Source organism: Phyllobates terribilis, unplaced genomic scaffold, assembly GCF_046119375.1.
Source record: "Phyllobates terribilis strain yellow unplaced genomic scaffold, ASM4611937v1 Scaffold_11__3_contigs__length_659146591, whole genome shotgun sequence".
In the NCBI taxonomy this organism is placed as follows: Eukaryota; Metazoa; Chordata; class Amphibia; order Anura; family Dendrobatidae; genus Phyllobates; species Phyllobates terribilis.
Window position 1 is genome coordinate 32,770,014 of NW_027362771.1, and position 18,344 is coordinate 32,788,357.

General features: G+C 40.5%; 1 protein-coding gene across 2 annotated transcripts in view; it reads right to left on the reverse strand.

The window, feature by feature from the left end:
* The window catches only part of DBN1 (drebrin 1), a 101,791-nt gene that overhangs the window by 20,210 nt on the left and 63,237 nt on the right, over positions 1-18,344 (reverse strand). For both annotated transcript variants that reach the window (XM_073651178.1, XM_073651177.1), the window contains exons 2-3: positions 7,011-7,066; positions 4,109-4,221 (exon numbers count right to left, since the gene is read on the reverse strand). In XM_073651178.1, coding sequence (XP_073507279.1) covers positions 4,109-4,221; positions 7,011-7,066 — 169 coding nt within the window. The remainder of the gene's footprint in view (positions 1-4,108; positions 4,222-7,010; positions 7,067-18,344) is intronic.

The following is an 18,344-nucleotide window of genomic DNA, read 5'->3' on the forward strand; positions in this document are numbered from 1 at the left end:
TCAATAAAAATTACAGTTAAAAAAAAAAAAATACAAATCCCTAACTACATTAACTGATTTTCTATTTTTTTTCCACTTCCTTTCTGATGGTGCATTTTTGAGAATGTGATACTCAAACGAAGTGTCATTAGGGGGCAGAGGCTGCAGTCACTACCACAATCCCTGCCCCTCCCTGAAACGAAGCATCATCAGTGAGGCTGGTTTCAGGGGCTTGGCTAGTCTCAGCGCAACGTGCACAATGTCAGCGCTATCTCTTACCGGCTCAGATCAGCAATAACAAGTTACCAACAGAGCGCGTTGTCAGAATACCTGGTGTGCAGAGACCAGTGATGTCACTTGCAGGGGCAGCGCTAGTCTCTGTACGCCGGGTAGTCTCAGAACACACACTAACATTGCACTCTGGTGGCGGCTTGTTACTGCTGATCTGAGCCAGCAACCGAGCACGCTGTCATTATGCACATCGCACATACCGCTGGGCATAGCCCAACCCCTGAAGCAAGCGTCAGTGACTCTTCGACTGAGTATCGCAGCATGTACTGGGATTCTCAAACAATGCATCATCAAAACATAAAAAATAGAAAGTTAGTTAGGGAATGGGAGGGACTTTTTAATTCAAGTATATTAGAAAATAGTTTAGATTATGGCACCAAATAGATAGGGATTTAGGAGAAAAATTACTTTGGACTTCAGACCACCCCTTTGTTCCCTTTCCAACTAGGTCAGTAATAATACGTAGCTGCACCCTGGGACTTATGGACCAGCTACGTACTATTGGGATATACGTACACAAGCGGTGCGATCGCCGCCGGGTATCAGCTGATTTTCACAGCTGACACCCGGTGCTATGTGCAGGGAGCATTCCCGAACCGCTCCCTGCATATTAACCCCAGCAATGCTGCAATCGAAGTAGATTGCAGCATTGCGGTGGCAAGGGGGGAGGTGATCGCTATACTCACCTCTCCTGCCAGCGTCCAGCGATGTCTGCGGCTGCTTCCGGATGTTGTCATGATGAAAAAAAAAAAAAAAAACAATAAAAAAAGTACACATATTTGGTATCGCCGCATCCGGAACGACCTGACCTATAAAACTGTCCCACTAGTTAACCCCTTTAGTGAACACTGAAAAAAAATAAAAAATAAAAAAAGAAGCAAAAAAACAATGCTTTATCATCATACCGCCAAACAAAAAATGGAACACCACGCGATCAAAAAGACAAATGTAAATAAAAATGGTACTGCTGAAAACGTCATCTTGTCCCACAAAAAACAAGCCGCCATACAGCTCCATCATCCGAAAAATAAAAAAAAGTTATAGCTCTCAGAATAAAGAGATACAAAAAAATTATTTTCTCTAGAACAGTTTTTGTGTAAAAGCTTCAAAACATAAAAAAACAATAGAAATGCGGTACCGCTGTAAACGTACCGACCCGAAAAATAAAGCTGCCTTATCAACTTTACCACACGCGGAACGGCATAAAAAACCCTCCATAAAAACAATTCCAGAATTTCTGTTTTTTGTTTATTCTGCCTCCCAAAACTCGGAATAGAAAGCGATCAAAAAATGTCACATGCCCGAAAATGGTACCAATAAAAACGTCAACTTGTCCAGCAAAACACAAGCCGTCACATGACTCTGTCGGCCAAAATATGGAAAAATGATAGCTCTCAAAATATGGCGAAGCAAAAATTAGTCTTTGCAAAAAAAGCATCTTTTAGTGTGTGACAGCTGTCAATCATAAAAACCCGATATGATTCTAGTATCGCTGTAATCGCACCGACCCAAAGAATAAAGCGGTCTAATCACTTATACCACAAGAGGAACGGTGTAAAAAAATAAACTCTAGGGTTAGGGTTGTGCTAGGGTTAGGGTTGGGGTTGCATTAGGATTGTTTTTTTTTTCAAAAGTAAAGAAAAAAAAAAAAAAATATGACGACGATATGGCGACCAGTGTTGAGCGCAAGTGCTCGCTACTTGAGTTTGCATCGGGTGCTCGGATATGCACCGAGTATCGTGGGTGTCTGAGTGACATGTTTGAGTCTCTGCCCCATATGCTTCGCGGCCAAAAAAAAACGTGGCTAGGATCGCCTGCCACGCACGAGCAATCCCCGCATGTTTTTTTTAGGGTGTCTAACAACCGTGAAAGATGCAGGGCGGAGACTTAAGCATTTCACTTGAGCACCCGTGATACATCGTGCATACCCCAGTACCCGATGCAAACTCAAGTAGCGAGCACTTGCGCTCAAGACTAATGACAACTTATTCAATATGAAGACCTAATGTTATCAAATTCTGTTGTACCTCTGGGTTCAAAATGTACACTATAACCCTTGATAAAATCCTTGAGGGGTCTAGTTTCCAAAATGGAGTCAATTGAGGGGGGTTTCCACTATTTAGGCATATCAGGGGCTCCCAAAATGCGACATGGCGCCTGCTCTTGATTCCAGACAATTTTGCGTTCAAAACGTCACACAATGCTCCTTCCCTTCTGAACCCTGACGTGCGCCCAAACAGTGTATTTTCCCCACATATGGGGTATTCGCGTACTCAGGAAAAATTGCACAACAGTTTTTAGGTTCCATTTTCTCCTGTTACCCTTGTGCAGCTAAAAAATTTGGGGCTAAAAGATCATTTTTGTGGAAAAAGTTAAGATTTTTTTTTATTTTCACGGCTTCAAGTACTAAACTTCTGTGAAGCACCTGGGGTTTAAGGGTGCTCATCACACATCTAGATAAGTTCCCTGAGGGGTCTAGTTTCCAAAATGGTGTCACTTGTGGGGGGTTTCCACTGTTTAGGCACATCAGGGGCACATCCACTAATTATTCAAGCAAATTTTACATTCAAAAAGTCAAATGGCGCTCCTTCGCTTCCGAACCCGGCCGTGCACCCAAACAGTGGCTTTCCCCCACATATGGGGTATCGGCTTACTCAGGAGAGATTGCACAACAAGTTGCATGGTGCAATTTCTCCCGTTACCCTTATGAAAATGCAAAACTGGGGGCTGAAAAACATTTTTGTGTGAAAAATGTGAACATTTTATTTTCACGGCTCAATGTTATAAACTTCTGTGAAGCACCTGGGGCTTCAAGGTGCTCACCACACATCTAGATAAGTTCCCTGAGGGGTCTAGTTTCCAAAATGATATTACTTATGGGGGGTTTCCACTGTTTAGGCACATCAGGGGCTCTCTAAACGCAACATGGCGTCCGCTAATTATTCAAGCAAATTTTACATTCAAAAAGTCAAATGGCGCTCCTTCCCTTCTGAGCCCTGCTGTGCGCCCAAATAGTGTTTTTTCCCCACGTATGGGGTATCTGCATGTTCAGGGGAAATTGCACAACAAATTTTGGGGTCCATTTTTTCCTGTTACCCCTGCAAAAATTAAAAAATTGGGGTCTAAAGTAATATTTTTGTGAAAAAATTAAATGTTTTTTTTTTCTTCCCCATTCCAAATATTCCTGTGAAGTACGTGAAGAGTTAATAAACTTCTTGAATGTGGTTTTCAGCACCTTGAGGGTTGCAGTTTTTAGAATGGTGTCACTTTTGGGTATTTTCTGTCATAAAGGCCCCTCAAAGTCACTTCAAATGTGATGTGGTCACTAAAAAAAATGGTTTTGCAAATTTTGTTGTAAAAATGAGAAATCGCTGGTCAACTTTTAACCTTTATAGCTCCCTAATTAAAAAAAAAAAAAATTTGGTTCCAAAATTGTGTTGATGTAAAGTAGACATGTGGGAAATGTTATTTATTAACTATTTGTGTGATATAGCGGCATAACAATTGCGAAATTTTCGCCAAATTTACGATTTTTTCACAAATAAATGCAAGTGATATCGAAGAAATTTTACCACAATCATGAAGTACAATATGTCACGAAAAAACAATCTCAGAATCAGCGGGATCCGTTGAAGCGTTCCAGAGGTATTACCTCATAAGGTGACAGTGGTCAGGTTTGTAAAAATTGGCCCGGTCATTAACGTGCAAACCACCCTCGGCGGTAAAGGGGTTAATACTTATGCCTGGATCCATCTGTATTATTAGGGATCCTGCAGAACACGAAACACACGTGAAAGGACTTGTTCTCAGCTCAAGTAATAAGAGGCAATCTCCTCACCCAGTTGATGAGGACATATCGAGCTAGCATGGCATGAGGCTCCTTCACACTGCAGAAGCCATACATCACTTTCTGGTTCTCAAAGTGGCTAGCGAGGTCAGGTAATCCACCACCTAAAAGTAGAAAAATTCTATTAAAAAATAATATATCGAAATGAAAAAAGTGATCTCTGTAACAAGCAAACACTCTAGAGATAAACGAAGAACTCTATGTAGGCACTGAAGTAACCGCTCTCCTTCACTGGTAGCTTTCATAGCAGAAAATACAGGTGCATCTCACAAAATTAGAATATCATCAAAAATGTAATTTATTTCAGTTCTTCAATACAAGAAGTGAAACTCATTATATAGAGTCATTATAAACAGTGATCTATTTCAAGTGTTTATTTCTGTTAAAGTTGATGATTATGGTTTACAGCCAATGAAAACACAAAAGTCATTATCTCAGTAAATTAGAATACTTTATACCAACAGCTTAAAAAATGTTTTTAAAATCCAAAATGTTATCCTACTGAAATGTATGTTCAGTAAATGCACTCAATACTTGGTCGGGGCTCCTTTTGCATCAATTACTGCATCAATGCGGCGTGGCATGGAGGCGATCAGCCTGTGGCACTGCTGAGGTGTTATGGAAGCCCAGGTTGCTTGGATAGCAGCCTTCAGCATTGCTGGGTCTGATGTCTCATCTTCCTCTTGATTCTCTATGAGGTTAAGGTCAGGTGAGTTTTCTGGCCAAATCAAGCACAGTAATACTGTTGTTTGTAAACCAGGTATTGGTACTTTTGGTAGTGTGGACAGGGGCCAAGTCCTGCTGGAGAATGAAATTTCCATCTCTAAAAAGCTTGTCGGCAGAGGGAAGCATGAAGTGCTCTAAAATTTCCTGGTAGACGGCTGCGCTGACTTTGGTCTTGATAAAACACAGTGGACCTACACCAGCAGATGACATGGCTCCCCAAATCATCACTGATTGTGGAAACTTCACACTAGACCTCAAGCAGCTTGGATTGTGTCCTCTCCACTCTTCCTCCAGACTCTGGGACCTTCATTTCCAAATGAAATGTAAAATTTGCTTTCATCTTAAAAAAAAAAACACCTTAGACCACTAAGCAACAAGTCCAGGTCTTTCTTCTTGGCCCAGGTAAGATGCTTCTGGCGTTGTCTATTGGTCATGAGTGACTTGACACAAGGAATGTGACACTTGTAGCTCATGTCCTGGATATATCTGTGTGTGGTGGTTCTTGAAGCAATGACTCCAGTAGCAGTCCACTCCTTGTGAATCTCCCCCAAATTTTTGAATGGCCTTTTCTTAAAAATCCATTCAAGGCTGAGGTTATCCCGATTGCTTGTGCACCTTTTTCTACCACACTTTTTCCTTCCACTAAATTTTCCATTAATATGCTTGGATACAGCACTCTGAACAGCCAGCTTCTTTAACAATGACCTTTTGTGGCTTACCGTCCTTGTGGAGCGTGTCAATGACTGCCTTCTGGACATCTGTCAAGTCAGCAGTCTTCCCCATGGTTGTGGAGCCTACTGAAACAGACTAAGGGACCTTTTTAAACGCTTAAGAAGCCTTTGCAGGTGATTTTTGCTAATTATTCTAATTTAATGAGATAATGACTTTTGGGTTTTCATTGGCTGTAATCCATAATCATTAACATTAACAGAAATAAACACTTGAAATAGATCACTGTTTGTAATGACTATATAAAATATAGGAGTTTCACTTTTTGAAGAACTGAAATAAATTAACTTTTTGATGATATTCTAATTTTGTGAGAAGCACTTGTATATTATAGTCAAGGACTATGTTTTAAGAGGTAGCGTGTTATATGGATGCATTGTAATATTATTTACAGTAAAATTTAGGTCATTTGAAGGGGGTTCTCCAGGAATAGAAAAAAATAAAAAAGTGTCATTATGAAGATATTCCGAAATACATTCAATTAGCAAATCACACTTGCTTTTACTTGGGAGCTAATCAGTATATTACAATAAAATGGACGCTATCTAGTTACACTAACAGAAACAAGTCCTAACTGTTAGTACTGGTGTCTACTGAGTAGGAAGCGCCACCTCCTCAATTTGTAAAAAGATGTGGATGTTTTTCTATTCAAAGAGAACACCTTTAAAAAACATTTTGGTAGAGTCAGCTTCTGAATATATGATGTTCTATAGTTTAATATATTGAAAATCAACTGTTTGCTTGAAAATAACCTTCAAACACTTCTAAATCTCAACATCCTCAAGTATAGCGAAGGCTTGTGTCTTCTTAAAGCACCACTCCAGCTGGGTTTTTTTTTATTCAGTGCTGGAGTGGCATTTTAAATGTTAGCCCTCTGCCATATACTCACCCTCCAGCGTCTTCAATGTTTTTCGGCATCGCTCCGGCCCTGCGACACCATCTTGTGAGTACATCTGGAAGTCAGAAGCTACGTCACCAGCTCTCAGTGCAAGTCTATGAGAACAAGGCTCTCAGACTTGTATTGAAAAGAGACCTCTACGCCGTTCCATGAAACACTGGAGCTGCCTGGCCTTTTCACTGGAGACCGATGGGAACGACGCTGGAAAACGATGAAGGCAGCGGAAGGAGAGTATCGGAACAGGCAACTTCCTTTTAAGCACCAATCCAGCGGTGCAATAAATAAGAACGCTGGAGTGGGTCTTTAATATAAGGCAACATGCATTGATTAATCACTGTTTTCATTGGCAATTCATCCCAGAGGATCCACATATTATCCATGTTTCTTAAAAGCTAGAGATCATATACATTGGAAAAAAATAAGTCAAACAAAAAGCAAAATAAATGGATTAACATCAATCAGTTTTGTAATGTGTTGAGCAGGACCTTCTCAACACTATATCTATATACATATAATTATAATACAAAGCATATAACTTACCTCCTGATGATGCCAAGGTAAGAATATCTGTGTCATCCTCATATGTGTACAACGCCCTGAAGAAAAAAAAAATATTTTATTTCAACTGTAGTCCAGAGATCTCAAAATACAGGACTTTCAGGCCTCTACAATGAGGAAACCCCTACATATAAAACCTAGAAAAAAAAAAAAAAAAAGGCGATTCAAATATATAATCAAATGTATACAATTTGATTTATTTTATGTTAAATACAAAATGCACTGCCTTTGGAGTTTTTATGTTTAGTACAGGAAAGGAAAAAAGGTCCTATTGCATGTGGTTAATGGATGTTTGACCCATCTATCATACATTCCTACATTTAAATATCCCAAAGGTATAAGACATCACCAAATTTGTAATCAGCTGGAATCATAGAAACTAATAGTAATAATATCTTGCATAATTGCTAGAAGAACAAATTTCTAAAAGTGCAAATGCCTGAGCAGCAGTTCCCCAAAATAGGATCTAAATAGATCAACTAGTCAAAATAGTCTCCCACAAACCCCTAAATAAGGCTAATGCTAAGGCTAGTGCTAAAGAGACCAGATGCAAAAGTAGAGACCAAAGAAGGGAACCAAAATTTTATCTTTGTTCAATAGAGAGAGCGTTAACATATGCAGTCAAATAATGCGAATAACTATTCCATAGAATAAACCATATGGGGTATATCAGTGTTTAAGGTAGAATAGCCAAAACATGCATAAATAGAGAAAAAAATAAAATTATATTTCACATACTGTATCATATAAAAACATAAAGGGCATATTACAATAGTGATAGAAGCTAAAAATTTTAAATTATATATATATATAACTTTATTTTTGGGTTGAATGAGGAAACCCCTGTAGATCATGTTGCCCTTTTAAGGCACCCTATTAATATGGCCCACTCATCAGAGTCAAGCGGCATCAGATGCATGCACAGTTGAGCAGAGGTCAGCAAGCTCCGCTTTACTGCATAAGTGAACGATTCCCCAGACTCAAGCAAACACAGGAATTTGTATATGCAAGTGAGAGGGATGAATAAAAGGAAGGAGACGTCTTTGGTTCAGAGTGGTAAAAGTTTCAGTTAACGTACAACTTCTATATTTGTAAGTATTTATTATGCTTTACAATTATATAGCGCCATTAATTCCACAGCGCTTTACAGACATTATCATCACTTTCCCCATTGGGGCTCCCAGTCTAAATTAACATTTCTTTGGAGTGTGAGAGGAAACTGGAGAACCTAGAGGAAACCCACACAAACACAGGGAGAACATACAAACTCCTTGCAGATGTTGTCCTTGGTGGGATTTGAGCCCAAGACCCCAGCGGTGCAAGGCTGCGGTGCTAACCACTGAGCCACCATGCACTGTTGCTTAGTTCTATTCCTCCCATTCTGTAGACGTAATTTTAGTTTTTCTTGCCCAGATGTAGAATCTTGCATTTTGCCCTGTTAAATAGCATTCTATTAGTCGCTGTCCATTGTTCAAGCTTATCTAGAACCTTCAGAATACTTTCTCGGTCTTCTCTAGTGCTAACTATCCCTCCTAGCTTTGCACAGTGTGCAAATTTGATTAGTTTACCTTCAGTTCCCTTATCTAGATCATTTATAAAAATGTTGAACAACATTGGGCCAGGACAGAGCCTTGTGGTACCCTACTTCAAACACTCTTCCAATTGGCTGTACAAACCATTTATTACCACTCTTTGAATACGATCACAGCCAGTTATGAATCCACCTAACCGTAGCCTTGTCAATCCCATTCTTGGTATTTTTTTAAATAAAGGATAGAATGAGATACTTTATTGAATGCTTTGCTGAAGTAGAGATATACTATGAATACCGAATTTCCCTGATCCACCCCCAGTCAGTGATTCCATTATAGGAGGAAGTTAGATTAGTCTGGCATGACTTGTTTGCTACAAACCCATGCTGGCTTTGGTTAATTACTGTATTTTAATCCAAGTACTTACATACATGCGGTTTAATAATTCGTTCCAAGATCTTTCCTGGTATAGAAGTAAGGCTCACTGGCCTGTAATTTACTGGCTCCATCTGCTTTCCCTTTTTGAAGATGGGCAAATGTTGTCCCTTTCTCCTGATCTCCAGAAATTTTCAAAGATTGTGGCTAGCAGTTCTGCAATTTCCTCTGTTATCTCTTTCAGTACCCTAGGATGTAATTCATCTGGACCAGGAGATTTAAATTAATTTAAATTAGCCAAGTGTTCCCTCACCATCTCTGCTTATATAGTGTGGTTGATGTTACATTTGCTTTCTTAGCGAACACAGATGCAAAATAAGAATTTAAAAGTTAAGCCTTCTCAACATCATTTTTGACCACTTGACCCTTTTCATCCTGTAAAAATCCTATAGCATCTTTGACATACCCTCAAAATCCTTTTTTATTGCTTTTGGTCTCCCTTGCAAGCCTTACTTTATTACTGGCTTTTGCTCTTTCAAAGGTTGCCCTGCATTCCCTGCAGACAGCATTATATTCTTCTTTAGATATGCCCACCTATTTCATTTTTATATATATTTTTTCCTTTTTAGCAAGTATTTAATCAAATATAATAAAAGTGTAAATAAGTCATAAATCAAAAAGGAACAGACTTCTTCTCAAGCATATGTCCGCTCATTGTTACCAGTCCACACGCCATACCTCAACGTGTTTTCCTCAAGTCCAGGGTGATCAGGAAGCCAATAATATTACTGCACAGGACCTAAAATTAACCCGCACGGCATGATAGAGTGTACATTTTAATATATTTGTTCTTTTTTTGAGAATCTTAAATAACATTAAAGCTCCTTTCCCCAAAACATCTGCTAACAAAGATAAAGTGGCAAGCCCCTTTAAAATGTATATAAAAAAAACAAAAAACAAAACACACATCTTAGCACAGGGTCAAATTGGGCAAGTTCTAAAGACACAGCATTATAACAGAGCAGATACATCCTCCAGCATCCCATTAGTGTGACTGCAAGATTTTCACCCACAGGCCAGTTTCTTGTGGCCACATAATCAGCTGTACTTACATACACTACATGTCTGCCAGGGATGAAAATGCTAAGTAAAAGTATATTTAGAAAAACTCCCTCCCGTCAAAATCCTGCTGTTGCCCCTGGGCATGCATAATTGATCATCCATGTCATACGACTTTCTAGAGCTTGAGCAGGTGAAAATCTATACATTCCAGAATGCGTTTCGGTCGTTCAGGACAAACCATTGGGGATGTCTGCAGGAGAGAACACGGGGAGAAAAAAAACAAACCCCAAAAAATAAATAATTGAAAACACCCTGGCAGAAAACACATGAAGGCTAGATTAAAAACTTCCACACCCCACTCATACTTTCTTAGGTGAGAATGACTATTTGCCTCTTAAATTCACTTCTAGGCAGACTAATTGGTTTATCAGAGTCTAAAGCATGGGTAATTATTTCCCTTTGTCATCCTGCAATTATGGGGTCCCAGACCCTGACGCTGCTCGGCGCCTATTATTTTGGTACATGTGTCATCTCTAATGTGCACTAAAAACGATAATAATGTTATGTATGTTTGCATTGAAAGCTATCGCTATCAGATCCCGGGCAAGTATACATTAGAAAAAACAGCTAATGGAGGAGCAGAGGACGGATCACAGCAGAGAGGCAAGGAGAGGATTAGAAGCTGGCACAGAATTGTGGGCTGGGATCCAGAGGGTAGTGCCCTTAAATGTCAGACGCCCAGTGGAGCCAGCGCCCCCACCTTTAGGTGCGGAGCTCATGACAATAAGTGAGTCTGCAGATGGATGGCATGGGGGACTGCTGGAAGGAATGGATATGGGTAACATGTTCAGAAACAGTTACTACAAACAGCTGTCTATTTGGCCGTAGACCGCCAAATAACAGAGAGTCAGCTGGCTATAGCGGCCTGTTCAGGAGGTGGTAAAAATTAACTTTTTAATTCCTGTAATGCCACTTTGCATTAAATTCTGAAAAGCACCTGAAAGCTGGACTACCCGAAAGCAATTTTGAATTCGTTGAGGGGTGCGGTTTTTAAAATGCTATCACTTTTGGGAGTTTCCAATATATATGACCCCCAAAGTCACTTCAAAACTGAACCGTTCCCTATAAAAATAAGTTTTGTATATTTCCTTGAAAAAAATTTAGTCACGTGAATAACGGCGATCACATGATCGGGACTGGAAAAATTGGCCCTGATCGTGTTCTCCAGGGTCTCAGCTACCCCCGGTAGCTGAAACCCTGGAGATTTTCAAACTCTAGGGGGAACGCTATACATTTATTCCCCATCGCCGTTTTGATGAGGGACTAAGGCCCCTTAGCGGCCACAGTTTTAATGCGTATCGGCAATCTTTAAGGGATCACTCACCAGATGTCGCAATACAAACTACATACATTATTAAAAGGGGACCAGACAGCTGCCTTCTCCCCCTTAAACCGCCACCTTGTATGTATGTATGTACGTACAGTATGTATGTATGCATGCATGCATGTATGTATGTATAGCCACCTTTCCCTGTATTCTAAGAAGCCCCTTTATGTGGCTTATCAATTGCTGAATCAAATTCAGAAACACTCCCATCAAAGTTTTTATCCTGTTAATATATTGCAGCCAGCATATTATATAGCCCTGATTACTTACAATTGCTCATTCTACCCAGTTCATTCTTCGCTTTTCTCTGCTCTATGCAGAAACAGGAAGTCTCTTTTACCTGCATGAGTCATCCCCCCTCTTCCAACTCCTATCCCAGCTGCTCAGCTCCTCCCCCTGCCAGGGAGTTTTGCAGGGATGACTCACGCAGAAAAAAAAAAATAATAAAAAAATAAAGACTTCCTGTTTCTACATAGAGCTTAGAACACATGTCAAACTCTAGCCCGTGGCCAACAGGGTTAGTATATATGGCATCGCACTGTCACCCGGCATGGCAGATTCAACCTAGATGCCGATACAGTTGAAAGCAATGATGGAGGAATGAGTGTCAGCTGACGCTCCCTCCCCCATCATTCTTCCTCTGCATCTGATGTCTCAGCGCAGCAGGTGCGATGATGTCATTACAACGCGCCTGCTGTACCGAGATATGCAGAGGATCTGAAGACACCATGAAGAGACTGGAGCAGTAGTGGAACGGGTAGAGGTGAGTATTGATATTTTTTAACGCGGCGCCCATTATACTGTATGGAGCACTTTTGTGGCCATTATACTGCATGGAAGGCAATGCAGGACCCCGTTATACTGCATGGATTACTATGTGGGGCTCATTCTGCATGGAGGACTTTTTATGGCCATTATACTGTATGGAGGGCTGTTTGGGGATTACAGTTGGAGAATCATATTGGGATTGAGGGGGGTAAAGTAGGGTCTTTATACCGTGCCTGTGGAGGAATTCACTGTGGGGGTATCATACTGTGTTTGGGGACACCATTATTGGCATCATACTTTATTATTCAAGCTTTTTTTATCCTTTGTTATTACATATTTAAATTAGGCCATTGGGCCATATGTTTTTTACTGCTCTTACATAACATATTATATTATTCCAATATTTTATTCTAAGATCTATTAATTAAAAAGTACTTTGTTCGTGGGGCAACCCCTTTAAGTTTGTTTCCACATGAAAAAGTTTATCGTTATATTTGACGACGATTAAAAACTTCCTCAATTGTAGATTTTTTTTAAATAAATATCAAGGCTGGCCCTTGACTTTGTCCAAGCTTTTAATTTTGTCCCTCTGTGTATTTGAGTTTCACATCCCTGGCTTAGAAGGATTCAGCAAGTCAGTTTTTATTCACGTGATGTCATAGCCCTAAAGGAAATCAGAAGAATTAGCTGGGTAGAAAGGCAAAATGAGCAATTGTAAGTACATAGTGCGATATAATATGATGACTGCAATATAGTAAGAGGATAAAAACTTTGATGAGAGTGCTTCTCACAAATTAGTGGTTGACAAGTCGGGGGCAAAATGGGGCCTTAATCATCCTAGACAATCCCTCTGAAAAAACGTCAATGTAAATATAGTTATCATTGGAGACACAGAGGCTTTAAGATCGGCCTTATGTTTTTAGCCAGTAAATGTGGAGCTCCTCCGCATCTGCCTGAAACCGGTATCACTGCTACCTTCCTTCTGCATGCAGTCTTACAAGGAAGACTGTCAATCACTGAGTAGGAAGGCCTACTGGACACAGCATACCAACAAGGATTTCACTGAATAAAATGCAAGTTACACCGAAACTTTTACCACCAAAACTTTTCCCACAAAAGCAAATATAAATCTGATCAGCTCTATAACATCCTGTCTGCAGATCAGATACCATTTTACATCATGACCCGTTCCCTTTAAAGTAATCCCAATAAGACAAGTGGGAAGCTGGTCATCATAAAAGTGCTTAGCATGTAAAACATACATAGATACAAGTAAAGATCAGTTTCCTGAAATTGTGCATTCTCGTTTCAGAAGTGTGAATAAGTAGCCAATCTCTTTATTTTGTGTATGAAGTCATTCACACAATATACATTGCTATGAATCATTCACCGTTGCAGAAGCGGATGTAGTCCGATAATATGTAGCTCCATAAACAACCAACGTGACATGAGCCGCTTCCCATTTCTAGTACACAATACTGGAATATGCATGATGGGCTTATGATAGAAGCTGAATGGCAGGAGGTAAGTGATGCAGAGGCAGTAGGAAGCGTGGGAGCAATATGAACATAATTACATTATACATCTATGTGAACACTTCATTATTTAGAAATAAAATAAAATCTGATTTCTATGCCCACAAATTCACTTGTCATTAATTTCTCTGTAGTTACTGGGAAAAGCAGCCATCCCAAAGGAACCCTATATCCTCCCCTTCCCATGAGATCTTTTCAAGGAAAGTGAGAAAAAATAAACTGTGTTAAAAATGTTGTTTGTCTACCAAGCCTAAGGTGCAGCTCTGACCACAGGGTGGCAGGCATTCTGTACTAACACGAGACTCTGATGGGTTGCCTTTATGTCCCCCACAGGTTAATGTGGAAAACACCATTTACGTGAAGATATAGGGTTAATCTGCATGTAAAATGTCATTACCATGCTGCTCGGCCACCATACTGAAAGTGCGGCTACCAGGAGAAAATGAACTTATTTCCACTCCAGAGCAGCCGACTGTCATGGGAGCGTGCACAAAGCGGCTACAGTCACCGCTCACTGAGGGCAGCGGCAAGCACGCCCAGGGACTTTGACGGCTGTCAGAGTGCAGGAGCGGCTGTCAGAGTGCAGGAGCATGCTTACAGCTGCTGCTCACAGTATAGCGAGCGGTGACTGTAGCCGTTCAGTGCACACTCCCATTACTCAACATCGGATGCTATGGGGTGGAAATAAGTTCATTTGCTCCTAGAAGCCGGACCTTCACGATGGCGGCCAGGCAGAACAGTAATGCTATTTACATGTTGATTAACCCCATATTTGCAGGTAAATAGGTAACAGGTTCTCTTTAATACAGTAGATCAGGTATGTTTTTCTACCATATCTCACAGATGACCAATTGGATGGAGATCTTAAGAATATGGAGGTCAAGTCAACACTGAACGCTCATGTTACTCAAACCATTTCTGAACAATTGTTTGCAGCACATACAAGTTTAAGACTAGTCCCAAGGAGCTTTAAGGGCTCCCCATACAAATTAGTCTTAGTCTTAAACAGTAGAACCTATGGAATCAACTACCAGTCTAATGTGTAAGGAGCCTCTTGACTCTTCCCGATAGATGAGTCAGAGAAGACAAGAGTTGAGCAGTTTGAATTTTAACCCTTGATCCTATTGTTACTCAGGGAAAAGGTCACTGCCACAGTAGCTTGGCAGCAGCTCTCTATCCTCTGAAAATACATAAGTGTTCAGTTAACCTTCAAGTGTACGGAGGAGTCAGGAAAATTAGTAGATGGCTGACATCCAAGCTCTTATTTGGCCATCGTATCTGTACAGACAGTCCCATAAGCTACATCAATTCTGATCCTGTCAAAGAATAGGTCTAGATTGGTGGGGAATAAAGCAAGAGAAGGGGGGAAAGAAGACGAAGTTTCTTTATTCTATGAATGGGAGGGGAAGCAGATAATTCCAACATGTAAGAAACAGTTGTTTGAGACGCATACATTGCATAAGAGCATGAAAGTCCCACTAGCTCATGTACAGTATCGTAATAGGAACTACAATAGATCAAATAAAAAGGCTCCTTTTACTCTTTATGCAATGAGTTTATATTTTAGCACTAACCTTGAAAAAAATGCAGCAAAAATGCCACTTATGAACATAGCCTTACTGTAGCAACAACAATGTCACTGTCAAATTTTGCACTAAAGAAGCACTGCCACCAAGTTTTTTTCTACTTAATAAATACGTGTATATGTAGTGTAGTGCGAGTGTGGTAATATACTCACCATCCGCCACGATCCAGCGCTGTTCCGCTCCTCTGCTCAGTTACGTCACCGCTCTTCAGACTCTCCGGGTCACACTGCGCTCTGCGTGACATGGAAGTGGCTTTTAGAATGTAAGTCTATGGAGCATTGAGGCATTTTAGGCTTGCATAGTAAAAGACACTTCCAGCTCATGCGTAGAGCGTAGAGTAAGCCGGATAGTTTAGAGTGTGGTGACCTCACTGAGAAGAAGAGCGGAAAGGAGCTGGATACCGGATAAGGTGGCAGAAAGGTGAGTATATTAAAACATACTAAATCGGTCTATGTAATGTAGTGTGTAAGAAAAACAATTCAAAAAAGGAGTTCTTCTTTAAAATAAACATGGAGAAATAATGAATATGAAAATGTCCCTGAAACTTCTGCCAACATGTTCAAAACACCAGTGAAAACCAGTAGCCGAGAAAATGATCCTTGTGGCTGGTACATAGCACAGTACACTGGTCACATGAAAAGACTAGAACATCCTGAACTATGGTTACAAAGAAAAAAGTATATTTTTAATACCCATTTGCATCGAAAACAGGCTCACTAAGATAATACAGATAAAGCTCACGCCACTCTGATAAGGTAACTAATGAGCCATTTGAATAACTCTTATGCAAATTGGATTCCTGTACATTATGGGCACTTTCTTTATAAAAGACTATTCATGCTGCAAATGAACATTCAGGAGACTGAAAATTCTAAAAAAATCTACACAAAACAATGTGCCCATGAATATCATTCCAGATTAATAGAGAATGCACAGGATACACTAGTCATGAGAATCTACACAGGGTGAAATAAGTAGTGCACACGTCAGCAATTGTGTAAGCAAATATATTTCTAAAGGTACTATTGACATAAAATTCTCACCATATGTCGGTAACAACCCATCCAATCCACACAGGCAAAGAAATCAAATTATAGATGTCCATAAATTAAGTTTTGTGTAATGAGAAATGATACAGGGAAAAAGTATTGAACACCTAAAGAAAGAGGTGCAAAATGCCATGGAAAGTCATGACACCTGCTGAATCTATCAGTAATTATAAAGCATTCCTGCCCCTTAGTGAAAAATAATATCAGCTGGTTCAAGTGATGGTGTATAAAAAAAAAAAAAAAAGTGCATCACCAAGGTGCCACACAAGAAACATCTCATGATGGGTAAAACCAGTGAGCAGTCTCAAGACCTTCACAACCTGATTGTTACAAAACATACTAATGGCATTGGTTACAGAAGAATTTCTAAACTACTGAAGGTTCCAGTGGGCACTGTTGGGGCCATAATCTGTAAGTGCATAGAATATTGTTTCACCATAAACTGGCCATGACCAGGTAATCCCAGCAAGATTGCTGAGTGAAAAGAATTATCAAAAGAGTTGTCCAAGAGCCAAGGACCACCTGTGAGAGCTACAGAAGACCTGGAATCAGCAGGTACAATTGTTTCAAAGAAAACAAAAAGTAATGCACACAACCTCCATGGCCTGTATGCCTGCTCACCATGCAAGACTCCATTGCTGATCAAAAAGCATGATCAAGCACATTTAAAGTTGGCTCAAGAACATTTAGACGAGCCTATGAAATTTTGGGAGAATATAGTCTGGTCAGATGTGTTAAACATGACACCGGGAAGATCACGCAGATTGGGGAGGGGGAATTCGCTTCACCCCAAATTTTACAATCCTGAGCAGTGTCACTTTCTGAGGTAATAACTCTGGAACACTTCAACATATCCCAGTGATTCGCAGAATGTTTTTTTCTTGACACATTGTACTTTATGATAGTGTTAAATTTAGGCCAATATTTTTTGCATTTATTTGTGAAAATATTGGATTTTTTTTTTACAATTTTCAAACTTTTAATTTTTAAGCCTTTAAACCAGATAGTTTTATCATTTTTACAATTATTTTATTATATCTTCTCATGGGACGACATTGAAGATATGACACTTTGATACAATGTCGGTGTACAGCTTGTATAACAGTTTAAATTTGTTGTGCCCTCTAAATTACGCACACAGCCATAAATGTCTAAACAGCTAGCAACAAAAGTGAGTACACCCTAAGGGATAATGGACAAATTGTCCACAAAATATTTTGTGGCCACCATTATTTTCAAGCACTGCCTTAACTCTCTTGGGAATGGAGTTCACTAGAGCTTCACAGGTTGCCACTCCTTCATGATGACATCACAGAGCTCGTGGATGTTAGAGACCTTGCGCTCCTCCACCCTCCATTTGAAGAGGCCCCACAGATACTCAACAGGGTATAGGTCTGGAAATCTGCTTGGCCAGTCCAGCACCTTTACCCTCAATTTCTTTAGCAAGGCAGTGGTCATCTTGGAAGTGTGTTTGGGGTTGTTAAATTGGAATACTGCCCTGCGGTAGTGGCGTACCGCCAATGGCGGCAAACCACGCCACTGCTATGGGGCCCGTGAGCCGGGAGGGCCCCAAACAGCGTGGGAACCAGGAGGATAGGGGAGTATTCGAGGGGAGGGAGTTTGCGGCGGCGGAGGAGCGAGCACACGGGGTAGCCACTGCGGCAGCTACCTCGTGCGCCCGCTGCTAAAGGGACATGAATATTCCCTCTTCTCTACTCCCATGGGCGTGGAGAAGAGGAAATATTCATTCTCTTAAGTAGCGGCCAAGGAGGAGCGCCGAGCCCCGGCTCCTGCTGTCAGTGCCCGCTGCTAAAGAGAAAGCATATTCACGCTTCTCCACGCCCATAGTCCCGGCATGGAGAAGCGTGAATGTGCCGGCAGCAGCAGCTCACCTCGGCTTCTGAGAGCGCGCGTTGCTCAGATGCCGACATGAACAGCAGAAGACAGGACTCAGCACTAGAGCAGAGGTGAGGAAGGAAGGTGAGTATAAGTGTTTATTATTTTATGTGTGCAGTGATTGGT